This window comes from Polistes dominula, unplaced genomic scaffold (genome assembly GCF_049000335.1).
Source record: "Polistes dominula isolate Pdom_NZ unplaced genomic scaffold, Pdom_raw_medaka contig_28, whole genome shotgun sequence".
NCBI lineage: Eukaryota > Metazoa > Arthropoda > Insecta > Hymenoptera > Vespidae > Polistes > Polistes dominula.
In genome coordinates this window covers 7,048,525-7,063,880 of record NW_028300879.1, presented here as the reverse complement: position 1 = coordinate 7,063,880, position 15,356 = coordinate 7,048,525, and the positions used below count along the sequence as shown (strand labels likewise).

The 15,356-nt window shown below is 28.0% G+C and overlaps 1 protein-coding gene and 1 non-coding gene across 4 annotated transcripts in view; both read left to right on the top strand.

The window, feature by feature from the left end:
- The first annotated feature begins 437 nt into the window (after nucleotides 1-437).
- The window catches only part of LOC107068787 (orexin receptor type 2), a 44,824-nt gene continuing 29,905 nt past the window's right edge, over nucleotides 438-15,356 (top strand). Inside the window, exons 1-3 of one of the 3 annotated variants that reach the window (XM_015325529.2) lie at nucleotides 438-675; nucleotides 3,008-3,297; nucleotides 4,278-4,897. In XM_015325529.2, coding sequence (XP_015181015.1) covers nucleotides 4,463-4,897 — 435 coding nt within the window. In that variant the 5' untranslated portion in view covers nucleotides 438-675; nucleotides 3,008-3,297; nucleotides 4,278-4,462. Of the gene's footprint in view, nucleotides 676-901; nucleotides 967-2,851; nucleotides 3,298-4,277; nucleotides 4,898-15,356 lie in introns of those variants that run through there. The other 2 variants (XM_015325527.2, XM_015325528.2) reach the window with 2 other exon arrangements.
- On the top strand, nucleotides 6,865-7,001 carry LOC149033674 (U11 spliceosomal RNA). Its single transcript, XR_016177381.1, has one exon. It is a non-coding gene; the product is annotated as a U11 spliceosomal RNA (small nuclear RNA).

Sequence of the window (15,356 nt, the reverse complement as noted above, 5' to 3'; positions counted from 1 at the left end):
GTAAGAAATCATCTCTACCAATTTCTGTTAATGTTGAATATACCGAAAAATGTTGATACAATTTAACGTTATTAAATTAAATATAGACAAGTTCAACGATGTTTTAAGACATTTCATCATTTTTTTATATCCATAATACTCGTGTTAGCTCACACATCCAGTTTAAAAGGCATCCGATTATTTTTTTTTTTATGAATATTCTCTCGAAATTGATGCAACAAATAGAAATTTGGAATCTCTAATGTACGTACATGTATGTATGATACATATACAAACTATGAACAAGAGATTCGATTTTGTTAGAGACGAAAAACGAAAAAGATTCTTCGAAAGGAATAACCCAGAGAGACTGCGGCGTGACCCACACACGAGTGGTGGTGTAGTCCTACCTTCTGCTTCGTGCTCCGTGCTTCGTGCTTCGTCAAAACGACGGTAACTTCAGTTTCGCGTAGTCCGTCGACGTGTTCACGTCTCTTATTCTCGTTTCTTCTTTCATTTGCGAATAAGTTTCCTAAATAATTTGATTTGTGTCGAGTTTTGAATAAATACTTTTAAAAAATGATAACAAAATCCAGTTAAAACCGGATCAATAAATTGCTTAAGACGAATTTTATTCGTTCGAATTATTTACATTAATTGTTGCATTTAATGTAAATACAAATATAGGCAAAGAGAGTAAGTAAACGAATAGATACGAAATTACTGTCGTTAACGTTTGTTGAACGTGCTCGTGTAGTGAATAAATACAAAGTTTGATTCGTAGTTGTTTAATTATGGAAATGAATCGTTATTTCATCCGAACGTGTAGGGAATATTGTTTATAAAACTTAAGGAATAATCGTAAAAGAAGTTCACAGTTTTATTTATAAAATATTATAAAAATATCATGAAAAGTAATTAGTTATAGAAAAAATGAAACCGAGAAGTAGATTGCGAGATGTTTGAGAAAAGAAGTTTTTAAATAAGGTAACAACATTCATTGATGTGGTAATCCACACACACGCAAGATGAGCTTTCTTAATTAAAAATAAATTTACAAAAGTAAAGAGAACAAAATTTGTTTAGATGTAATTCAAGTTAGTAAAAATTCTGAAAAACAATCATTCATTTTCTTTCTCTCGCTTTTCTTCAAAAAATTTAATCTTATCTTCGTCAGAATTATTATTTCTTTTAAAACTTTTTTCTTAATATTACAAAAGTTTTTACCTATCGTAATTAGTACTTTTGTGTAAATTTATGTTTTCTTTGTGAAAAGAGTATCTGCACCGTCTCTGATCATATTAACATCATATTAACGATTAATTGAATAATTAGAATATAAAACGAAATATAAAACGAAATATAAAACGAAATAAAAAACGAAGCTATTGAAATAGCGATACAGGAATTAGTTTTGTTACTTACAATTAAACTCACATGCATAAAATTTATTTTAATTTAAAATTTGATCGATTTGAATTTATTACAAGAAAAAAAAACAACACACAAAAATCTTTCATATTTTTTTTAAACAAGAAGATTAAATTTATGAAATTTTCCGTATCAATGTTTTAACGACTATTTTGAAAATTGAATTTAAACATTCATGTTTTTTTTACGAACATATGTACGCATGTACACACGCGGGCATACATATTCGGTGCTTGGATGCACAGGAGCTTTTTGCTTTCGCTGTTGCGTGTAACGACGTAGATTACAAAGGATATTTATTTTCTAATTAGATTTAATACGCCCACTGTGGCGCTTGAAAAGCTTTAATTTACTCGGTGATAGATATAGTCAGTGAGAAAGAAAGATAGAAACGTAAGCGTAAAGTATCATTTGCGTATTCCAAGAAAAACAAGTATCTCCGTATCGTCAGCATAATTAAATGTATCGTAACTAAAACAAGATTAGCCTAATTCAGAATCATAGGTATTTTCGTTAATGAAAAATATTTGTTTTCTTCATTTCTTCCTAGATAAAATTATTTATTGTTTATGCAATTTTATTACATACAAGTTTATTATAATATTTTAAATAAGGTTTGACTTATTTTTTTATTTTATCTTATAGGCACGCTATCTTGAATAGAAATAAGAATTTGGGTAGAATGTTAATACTGGAAAATTAGAAACAAACGTTTGAATCATATCCCTAAACTTTGTGATCATTCTCTCTTTTAATTTTTCTATTATATTTTTTAACTAGAATAATTATTATATAAATTAAATCTTTTAATTAAAAGAATCCTTTTTAATAAAAGGATAATCGAATAAGATAGTTTTTTTAAATAAATTAGGCGATTCTACAATATGAAATTCCAACTCAATTAGATTATTTAATAGTTTATTCAGGAGACATGTAATAGGATTACCACTATTTTCAGATAATCTTGTAAAAGGAAAATAAATTACTACTGGTATTTACCCCTACTACGATATTGAGAGTTACAAAAGAACTCATTTTTTTATTTTTTGCAATACAGATTTACTTCGAGAATTTAATTGCATACGTGTATTAGATAGGCCAATATATTTGATGTTTAAATTTTTAATATGGAGCATACCAAAAGTATTTTAATAAATAAAAACTTCTGAGACAATTGTAAAAATGGCATATTCTATATGAAGATTTTTTATGATAACATTTACTTTTCTGAGATTATAAAAATGTACTTCTAGAACTTATTTGGAATTAGAACAAATTGATCTAAAAATAGTAACAAAAGATTACATCCAATTTGTAAAATAATCTAAAGCATTTTTTTGATCCACTTTGTTCTAAAAATTTCGACATTACTTATTGATTAATTCAATAATTATTCATTTCAAAATGAAATAGATTATCTAAAGATAATATGTATGTTTAGATGCGAAATTCATAGCTAGGACATCCTTTATTGCTCAGTTGAGCTAACAACTAATGATCGGAAAGTGTATACGAGTGTAATTGAGTTTATATACTCGAATCGAACTTTGGTAATGAACACTGGTGAATCTCGTTCATACAAGATTATTTTGTGTAGAATAATACAGTAAATTAAACTTATTCGGACAAATTCAAACACGCGAGGATAAACATTGTGGGTTAGATTAATCTGCGAGTTGACATTTTGCAAACTCTTTTGGGAGTTAGTTTGTGTGTTCATATGATGAAAAGAAGAAGAAAAACTTTGTATCAAGTTTCTGATTCGACTTCAAGAAGTTCTAAAAAAGATTCTATTTGCGGTTAATCATAGAAGAAAGTAAAAAAACTTTAACGTTCCAGAACCATTAGGAAGCTAACATGTGGTCAGATGATATCAAAGAAAAAATGGTAAGCATTAAATAATAATGCACGATATATCAAAATATTTTATAGAAGATGTGTAGATATCAATTTTACAAGTTGATAGAATTCATTATAAGCAAGAGTGAATTTAGATGAATTTAGATATGATCTTTATGGTCTGTAATCTATTGCGGTATAAATATAAATTTAAAAACAATTTAAATTAATTATTTAAGAAAAAATAAGTTCTTCGACAAAACGACAAATTAGTTGCCACAACTAACTCAATTTAATTTAATTAATTTAGGTTAATTAGGTAAGATACTGAAAATCTCTGATTATAAAGAACAAAATATACCTTTGTTTTAATTATAAATCAATGCTTTTTTATTATGTTACGCACTAGAACGTTAGAGGCGTTCCGATACCTTTTTGACAATATTTTTAATGTTTCAAAAGGAAATAAGAATAAATGAGGAAGAAAAAATTGTATTTTATATTTAATCTTCGGTTACATATTTGTATTTGTTTGTTTAACTTTAAATTTGATCATGTCTAAAATGAAAAAAAAAAATTAAAATAAATTATATTTAATTTTTGGAGCTCAATGATACAGAAAAAACTACTTTTAATCTTATTTACATGATATTTGAATATAGTTTTCTTTAATGAAAAGAAATTTCTTTTTTTTGACAAGAAACCAATTCCGGCACATTTCTTTTACAATTAAAGTGATAAGTTGTCTCTCATAAATGCTTGGGTTAATAAATTAATATTGCAATAAAATAAATACAATAGATAATAATTATCTTATCTAATTATATGTATGTATATGCCTTAAGCTAATTTACTAATAATCATGAATACTGTCAACCTGTAAAATTTCCTACCCGTGCATTAGTGCAATTCAATATGTATATATATATATATATATATATATATATATATAAATTTATGTTCATACACTATTTCCAACATCTTATATAGAAGACCCTCGAGCTCATGTTTTCATATTTAATTTACAGCACGCAAGGGGCACTACCAATATATGTACTTCTTTTAAGAAGAAAACGTAGGCGTCGAGATAAACATTGAGTAGTTCATCTTTCTTGATCTATAAAACTCGTTCAGCATATTTTGGTTTGTATAACAGTTTGAAAACACAATCTGCATTTGTTAAGAAAACTGTTTTTAAAAAGAGGAGGAAAAAATGGATCGTTCAAAAGTGTTCCTTCTTATGTGGTTCCTATTTGTCTTACCACTTTTAACGGATACCACGAATAAATCTGATTTTTATTCTTCAATGAATTTTATGAATGAAAGCAATTGTACAAATGACGCTTGTATACCTGACGAAGAATACCTTGACATCATGTACAACGATATATTTCCAAACTTCACCGATTGGGTCATGATAGCTCTGCACAGCATCATTTTCATCACTGGACTCGTTGGTAACTTCCTCGTCTGTTTGGCTGTGTTTCGGAATCATTCGATGAAAACTGTTACTAATTACTTCATCGTCAATCTCGCTGTTGCTGATCTTCTGGTTATTCTCATATGTTTGCCGCCTAGTGTGCTTTGGGATGTCACTGAGACTTGGTTTCTTGGATGGGGACTTTGTAAGGCCATACCGTATCTTCAGGTAAATGATCAATAATATGAACATTTTTAAAATTATTATTAACTTTTATCTTTCAGAAACTCTAAACATACAAAAAAATTGTTTTCTAGACAGAAAATTTTTTTATACAGAAAATTGTATGTTTAGAGTTTATTCTGACTATGCAAATTTATTATAACCTGAATTAAATTTTAATGACAAGTAATTTTTAATCATCTTATCAAGATCATCTAAACTTTTTATTCGGCAATAAAAAATTGATTTATCTCTTTTAAAACTTTTTTTGGGTTAATATTTGTTTTCCTCTTGGAATATAGAAATTACTATATCTAGGAACTTATTATCATTTTGTGCACATTTTTATTATTTTCTCCTCTTAATAACAAAAGGAAAATAAATATTCATATGATACACTGTAAAAGATTTTTCAACTATTCATCATATTATTAATTATAAGATAAAGCATAGAAGATGGATTAATATGGGTGTAGAGAAAGTGTGCGGTGAATTCGTTTTAAGTTACAGGGTTCAGAAAATAAGCTATTAATTTTATAGAACTTGGAAGAAATAGAAGAGCAAAAGACAAGAGGGTAGTGTCTCTTTTGTGAGTAGAAGGTCAGAAATAAAATTAAATTCTAAAGTGAACGAGGGTGAAATGATGGTTTCAAGCTACCTTAACGACAACAACCTATATCGATTATCTGTACATTTCCACAGAGAAAAAGAGAGATTTACTTGATGGGCGTAATCTCATTTGAAATGAATCTCTGCTTTAACAATTTATCTTCTTGCGATGTTTTTACATTTCTTTTTTTATCTTACATTTTCTTTTGTTTTTATTTCGTTCAAAGAACGCACGTACGTACAGTAAACGTCCATGATGATTTCTCGTGATTTCGTATAAAAATCACGTGGTTCATTGACAAATGTCATAATTAAATTTAAACGTTTGTAATGTATGTATTGTAGATTATTATATATAGTATATATTATATACATATACATATATATTTTATGTATATACGTTATACATTTATACGTTATACGTTATGATCTCAAAGGTTGATAAAACATCAATAATATTTAAAAACTAGAGTATAGAATGAATTTAAAACGTGTATTTAAATTTAAAAAATAAATTTACTTACATAATTAAAATTAACCTGAACGAAAAATCTTTACCAAAAGCACGACAGCATCATGTACAGCACAGTACCTGCTGCACTGTATCACAAATTCTTTCAACACGTTCCTTATTTGGCTATTGTTTTATCTCGCGTTTATGTATTCACATATGTATGTATTGCATGCATTATGCACATACTTATAATCTTACCTATAAGTTATGTACATATTTGTGTCACGCGACATTTCTAATTTTATGTTGAAAAATTATTAGAAAATTCCGACATTCCAATATATTACACATTTTATGTATAGGAATTGTTACATGTAACATATATACATATGTGTATGCATCTATGTATGTGTATGTATATGCAGAAAACACGTACAACATATAATATTACCGTTTTTTGCTTTTCATTGATTATTATAAATTCAATTCAAATTTTATATCTTTGTATTATTTTTGTTCTTGTTCACTATCTCATTTTTACTTTAATGAAATGGAAAATTTGTAATGTAAAGTGTCATTTAAATAGGGTCACAATTAATCATTAATAAATTTGATACGTCGTTGCAATATAAATTTCTATTTTTTTTTTTATTTAAATATAATGAAAAATTAACAATACGAAGATTTAAATATTATCGTAAATGAATAAAACATATTGAACATATGAATTCTTTAAATATTTAAAGTTAAATTGTAAATTGGTAAAATTGACGTCTGTACGATGCAATTCTAAGAGAAAATATTAGTTCGGCATTGAGTCAATAGATGGCTCTACATATTAATGCTCTCTCACTTATGATCATGTGATGAAAAACGTATATAATTAACCACAGAACTTGAACGTTTATTAAAAAAGGGTGCTCGCTGCTTATATAGCGTACCGGACTGTCTCCGGAACGGCGAGGTATGGAAATCAAGACATACCCAATACTACATGATTGTAGAAACCGTGAGGCTATTAGCTGCCATGAAAGCACTAACGCCTCACCAATTTTTAAAAATACAATGGTTAACGAATGAAATTATATTATGAAGTGTAATAAATCCAAACTAACTCCATATTAATTGTACATTTAAATATGGTGTAATAACCAGCAGATGTGTTTAATTTATTATTTATAATAGATAATACTTTTTAAACTGTGACGCTCTCGCGTGTTTTTCTACCAAGTAATTTCAGCAAATTTTTGCTTCGGGGAGAGAGTGTCATCTGACACACAAAATTTTTATTTAAAATAGAAAAATCCGCTCGTACTTTGTGCATGTCTTTTTGATTTATGTATTTTGTGAATTAAAACATGATCTATTGTAATTTTTCCTGGTATTAGACATCTTTTGGAAACAATCATCATATCCCCCTGTAACATTTTCAGTTAACCTGAACAAGTATCGCAATAATCACTTCTTTGACACCTACTATCCTTTCTTTTGTGTTTATAAACATACAACACAGCCCCTATTTTACAACGACGCTTCTAACACATTAAGGACCGTTCACAAGTTTCCTCGTGTTGCACGTCCCGTTTGATATTTGTATTGTACAATTTCTATAAATTTCGTATAAAAATTAAGTTTTTAAGCAAAAAAGTTATTATAATTATTAAAAACCAAATATTTTTTTCAATAATATCTAAAATAATACATCCTATTTATACAATTTCCGAAAGTTTAATTTTAGAACGTACAAGTTTGCCCAAAAACGTGTATTCCAGGAGTATATCTTACAGATTTCTTTTTGGTCCTTAATGTTTTAATTTAATGAGTTTCCATTTAATTTAGCTTAAAAAATTGATGTAGAAATTCTTCTCTTTCTTTTCTGACGGAAATCTTTTATAAATAGATCAACTAAAATTTTAGATATTTTAAATGTGTTAGAACTTACTCATTGTTGCTGCGTTGTACAGTTTTACACAAAATGTATGAATTTATAAATGAAATCTCCATTCTCCCTTCCTCCTAAAAAAATAGGAAGCATTGGAAGCATACATAATTGGAAGCATTAATAATCAGCTTGATCAACATCACCTATTAAATTTATCTAGCCAACAATTACATTTAACTTTTAGTGGAATAATACACTAACATGTATTCTTATGTAATATCACGTCATTCATATAATATAAGACTTCTAATGAACAAATTTTTACTTTTACTTTCACTTACAATAATTTTCATTCTTTGTTTCTTACATAATATAATTGGGCTTTCACTACTTGATCTATCAGAATAATTAAGTCCTTCATAATCATAAGTAACTTCCGATGCGGCTATGTAGAATCTATTTTTCGTATTTACCTACTATGTCACCGAAACAAACGGATTTTCTGTATCACTATATAGATAGTGATATAGATTCAGTTAGTCTTCTGTCAACTTTTTTATTTAGTGAATATTACATTTAACCGTTTTTCTGAACTTCTGAAATGGATAGTAAAAAGTGAATATTCGACATGTAATGCTTTAGGAATTGAAACAAGGCAATAGCACTAAGATGGCAGCTGAAAAAATATGCAGCATATACGGTACAGGATTGATAACTAATAGGGCAGTCAGAAATTGGTTTGTAAAATTCCGTTGTAGAGATATGAGCTTAAAAGACGAACCGAGTGCAGAACGTCTTTCCGACTTTGACGAACCTTTTAAAGGTAATATTGGAGCAAAATCCAATAGATACGTCCAACAGATGCAAAGAGTGCAAAAAAAACTCCATGAAAAGTGTCGATTCTTTGTCTCATAAAAAACGCAAGTTATTTATGACTCGACTTAGTCTTCACTATCATTCATTTCAAAATTCTTATCATATCATTGATTCTTCTGCATGCTTTTTGCCATAAAAGGGTCTTAAATTAATTTTACATCTATATTATTGATCTAACACTTTTTAATTATAGATAGAAATTGCAAATACTGATGATGACAATTAATTAATTAATTAATTAATCAAACGGAGTTATGGAACAAATGACAAATGTCTCAGTAGAGGAGCCAACGAAGCGTTAAAAGTTAAATTCGGTTGAAAGATTTAAAATAATATGAATTACTATTCAAAGTAATTTGTGTTCTTTTCCAGATTTAAGCAAGACCAACATACTTATATATTAATTAAGAATATAATAACGATACTTGATTAAACTATCACTACTATCATTTATTTATTTATGAATTTTCCCAGCACGCCTGAAAGTTTTTATGTGTATATACAACAATATTAACATTACAAATTTCATCTGGTATGCTGCTACTACTAATACATACTTCGAGTTCTTTTATCGCAGCTTCGTTGTAGTATACATTTATCGTCGTCTTAAAATATATAAAATAATAATGTTATAATATCAATTCGCATCACACACACACACACACACACACACACACACACAAAGCATCTTTCACAAATTGAAATGAAAAATAATAAAAGTTTCTTATAATTCAATAAACTTTATCGACTTCTTTTACAATTTAAATACAAATATTAAATGTTCGAATTAAAATCATGAAAAATGACGAGAAATCATTCCATGACCAACGCAAAGGATTCCTTTCATTTTTATTTTGTATTTTTTGCGAAAAGGAGAAACGCAATAAACGATTTATCTACTGTCTGAAGAATTTGGACCTATCTCGCTGATAAATAATGTCATTGATTAGTACGTTTTACGTGCTTTCAAATGTAAACAATACATTTTATGCGATCCTCAAGAACATAAATTTCATGAAGAATATGTGCCTCTTCGAACCTGTATATTTTTAACGTATATTTTTAAAATAATTGTATTAGGTTGTAAATTTTTCTCAGATTTTGCCGATTTGTTTGTATTAAAATTAAATTAGAATACAAATTTATTTTACATTTAAAATCGTCAAACAGTAATATTAATTAAAGACAAATTGTTCTTACTAATTAAACAAATTAATTTTTATAAATAATAAATATTTCTTATTTTTAATTGAATATACTAGGTTGTTCATTAAGTTTTGCGGTTCGATAAGAGAGGGCGTTGCTACTAGTCTAAATTGTTTTTGTTATGTTGGTACACTCTTCATATGAACGTATGTAAAGTTTCATTTCAATCTGTCAATTCATTCTTTGTTTACAAGCCATTTAGTATCGACGTGTCACAGTAGTTTTTTACAATAGAAAAAATCAAGTATCGTGCAGTGATTGAATTTTTTTTTGGAAGGTTTAAAAACAAAGGAAATTTATGAACGAATGTTGAAAGTGTATAAGGACTCTTCGCCTTCAATTAGTACAGTAAAAAGATGGGTTGCTGAATTTAAACGTGATCGTACAAGCCTTGAAGAGCGAACAACACCGGAAATCGTAGAAAAAATACAAGATATCTTATTGGAAAATCGTCGAGTGATTGAAAAAGATTTAGTAGAAGCCCTATCTCGTCTCATTGGGCAGTGTAAGCAAATATTTTAACTGAAGTATTGGGTTTCAAAAAGCTGTGTGCACAATGGGTGCCACATTCGCTAACAATGGAATAAAAACACATTCGAATGCGACTTTCTCAGCAACATTTAGAGTGTTTTCGAAAGGATAAAGTGGATTTTGTGCGTCGATTCATCACTATGGATGAGACTTGGGTCTATCACTATGATCCTAAATCAAAAGAAGAGGTTAAAGAGTGGTGTGAACCTGGTTCTGTTGCTCCGAAACGAGTTCGTGTCCAGAAATCGGCCAAGAAGTTGTTACCATCAATTTTTTGGGATGCGAAAGGAATTTAGTTTATAGATTACTTGCAAACTGGTAAAACAATAAATTCTGAATATTATTGTAACCTTTTAGACTAGCTGACGGAAAAAATTCGTGAATAAAGACCCGGTTTACAGAAGAAAAAAATCCTTTTTCATCAGAACAATGCACCGTGTCACAAGAGCATTTTGACAATGGCTAAAATCCATGAATTAAAGTTCGAATTGTTGAAGCATCCACCGTATTCACCAGATTTGGTGAATTTTAGCGACTTCCATCTGTTTCCAGACCTAAAAAAAATCATACGTGAAAAGTGTTTTTCATCAAATGATGAGGTCATAACAGCTGTGGAAGCGTATTTTGCAGCCTTTCCAGATTCTCACTTCAGGGATGGAATTAATAAATTGGAATCTCGTTGGAACAAGTGTATTGATGTTCAGGGAGACTATACTGAATAATAAAGTGTATTTCAAACCATAAAATTGTGTTTTTTTTATCGAACCGCAAAACTTATAGAACAACCTAGTAGAAATTAATTTAAAAAATACAATAAAAATGATGGAACAATTAAATAACTAAACTTAAGTATTATTATAATCGATTCGTAAGATTTTTATTTGCTCTTTTTCGTTATTTCTTTTTCCTTTTACTAAAATAATCTGTCAAAATATATTTAAGAAAAAAAGTTTATCGTCTAACTCACGATTTGTATTTTTATTTTCGTCAACGTGCGATAAAAATACGAATAAGAATACGGAATGATTTTCAATTAGATTCAGTAAAAGATAGCAAATGAAAAAATAATGTTTGTTCGTGTTCAATATTATTCCGTTAATTGGCTCGTAATATGCCTGCTAGAGCAAAGAAAACGAGCGTAGAATATCAATACCTCAAGCGACAATATAATTGACATGAGTGAATAAAATACATTGGAACTATATTGAAAAGTTACTATATTAACTTCGATCAATATGAGAGGATCGGAATCGTTTATAACAAAGATTTCTTGAAGGAAACTTACGAGTTAACTGCACCATACGATCAGATTATCTAATATCGAATATGCTACATTAATCTAGCGTAACATGAACTAGTTTTATTACCCATTGTCAGTTTCTTGCATAAAATCAGCTTAAATAACTAGAAATTAATAAACTCCCAGAAAAGAATCTATTTAAAAATAATCATTGATGTTAAGAAAGTCTTAAATTATCTTATGTATTAAACGCGCGCACGCGTACAATTAAATAATTTGTTAAAATCATGACAATAATTTTTTATATTAAAAATATGATCCATTTGTCTTATATTAAAAAAGAATTTATTATCATAATATTAATTTAACGCAATACGTAAGAATCTAATGATCATAAATTTAAATAAACAATTTCGTAAGTGGCAAGGGTTTTAGCACATGGTAAAACAAATATGAAATTAGGACGATTAAGTTAGATTAGAATTGCGATGATAACTTTATTTTTGAGAGTGTAGATTCTTTTAAGTCTCAACAAAGACGATCGTAAATGACAGATCAGGTAAAGGTAATTAAATGGTGTCCAAGAGTGTCTTGGCCAGAGAAGTGAAACTTGACCTGTTAACATAACATTTATCGGATCAAGGCGTATAAAATCGATTAACTGTTTAAATATAGAACCTTCTGTATATTGGTCCTATAAGGATCTCATATCATAGTAAGGTATAGTACCTTATATCACAAGCATCTTTCAATGCCATTGTTCAGAGAAATATGATTCGATCGGGCTATCAGAATCTTGCATATGCATGCTCCCATATTATTGTTGCATTTTGGTATGACTTGTGAATTTCTAAACCAAATTTATTATGGATGTCTCTTCCTTTCTGTGTATTCAACAATCACATATGTGCATGTACATGAACCATCATTGGTCATTACGTTACAATGCCTTTCATGATTTTCATGCCGATCATAAGTTTTTCTTCCCTAATCCGTAAAATAAACAAAAGTTACACTCTTTAAAGCGTATCACGTTAAAACACACTATCTATCATTTCACAAAGCAGCGCGTGAACAAAATTGCGTAATTCAAATAGTCAAAGTTTAAATAGAACCAAAAAAACGATCGTCAAATAAAATATAACGGAGATTTCAATACTATTTTCATATCACTTTATTTTTTTTTTTTTTTTTTTTTTTTTTATAACGCATTGATGTCTTAAAAATTTCTTTTGCCAAAAAAAGGAATAAAAATTAAAAAATAATATTTATTTTATTTATGAGATCGTAATACTTTATTCTTCATTTAAAGATATAAAATTTAAATTTAAATTTAAAATTTTTGATAATTACGTGGAAGTACACTCAAATTAACTAAAAATGTTATCACATTTATTAATAAATTTTGGAAGCATCAGCTATCTATATCGGTATTTAAATATGAAAAAAGATTTATTACTAGCACGTAAATACACGTATACAAATATCTATGGTGCATGCATGTATCTACATATATAAATAGAAAATAAGAGCATAACTAAAGTCAGAAACTAATACGTTATTTCACTAAACCAATAAAATCGCTTATAAATTTTCACGTATGTACAAGGTGTTTCCAAATATGCGGACATAATTACATAGGGATAGTTTAATAATTTAATTATTAAATATAATTTATATAATTTAGAAATAAGGTCATATTGGGGTAATTATATATATAAATAATTTAAACTAAAACCACTCCTGAAGTTACCCATTTATTTTGAACATATATGTGTTACGCAACATACATTGCATACAATAGAATTGTACTTGAGCATAGGTTTATTTGGATAATGTAGATTTTCCGTACAATTTCCTGTATTATATTATTCAGGAATTGTTATTAATCCTTTTTACTTATAGTATATCCTACGTGGTCATATTGTTTGTTTCGTTTTTATTTCTCTCTCTCTCTCTCTCTCTCTCTCTCTCTCTCTCTCTCTCTCTCTCTCTCTCTCTCTCTTAAAGAAGACACAAAAGCATAAATTATCGCTTCGTTGTAAAAAGTATGATAGCGTATATATATGCATGTATATGTATATGCACAATAATAAGTAATGCAAAACATTTAACGACCTGTATCGTAAATAATCCTTTATATTATAATTCAAGCATTTTTATGTAAAATGGTTTAGAATCACGTGTTGTTTTCTTTTTGTTTTTTACTACTGACAATGCAATTATATAAAAACAAAGAATTTGAATTTAACTAATATATCTCGTATTTCTCGAACTATTTTCAATGAAAAAAAAAAACTAGGAATGTAAATATTTGAAGATAATGTGTTAAGCGTTTTGCCGATTAACGAATTTTTGATAATATTTTTCAACATATTTATGTTATTAGAGACATTTAAAAATAAATAAAGAAAATAATAAGACGCTGTTCTGAATAATTAACGAAGAATGTATCTGCGCATTAAGTCCAGTGCTGTTGAATAAGAAATGCTGAAATGTGAAAAATGATAGATAAAAGAGAAAAAAAAGACATAAAGTTATCATTCCGCTGTATGGTTTCAAATTCGGTTTAATCTAGTGTGACTAAAACGCAAAGAAAACGCATTAAAAACACAATTGTTGTAAGATTATTTATCATAAAAATATGTTAACTTAATATTTTTCTTTTAATCGAACATTTTCTTGGAGAAAAGTTTTGATCTCGAAGAATAATAAGAAATAAAGGATAGATAAGAAAATAAAGGATTAGAAAAATTGTGAAAAGAAGAAAATAAAAACGTTGAAAAGATTTGTAATGTCAAATATTTAACTCTCTGGCACCTTAAGCAAAAAGACAAGACAGCACGAGTGAATGCAAGTTTTGTAATTAAATATAATAAAGTTTTTATATTAGAATTCTTGATAAAAAAAACGGGTCTTAGTATTAAAAACAGTCAATGGTTTTCTATTAATAATCGTATAATTTATATTTTAGAATCACTTAACTTTGGCAGACTACGATAAATGAATATACTTCAAATCGTTTATTTCGATTTTAAATAAAAAAAAAAACAGGATTTCATGTTACATTTGAAAAGTGCTCAATAGCGATACATCATCCAACTGTTGGATGTGTTATATACGATATATGATATACAAGCTTGTATATATGATACCCATATAAATAGCGGAAAGTTATTCCCGGAAGTCGCAGTTCGTATTAGACGCTGATGTTCCATATGACTTATGAAATTCATTGTCAAGGGAAATGAGTTTCCTATCTAGAAAATATGATACATAGGTAATATACCCACATATAGATATGCTTATAGATCGATGCAATTAATTAGCTTGAGAATCATCCTTCTATTTTCTTAGTATCATAATTTTTGAAACACTCTTCATATAGGATAACTTTATCTACTTAATATAGAATATTTGATAAAAGTTTGCTCATTTACGACTAAGAAAAAAATTGTCCCGTTATTGCACTCTATGATTGTAATAATACTAATTAGACTAAGAAAATAATTGAAAAGCAAATTACTTTTGAATACTCAAAAACAAACACGTTTAATAATAAATCATGCCAAAGTCTTATGTGTTTTATGATAGTAATATGTAGTTTAATTATTAATAATAAATCAACTATCAATTATGCTCTGTTCTTAACTCTCTATGGACCCGT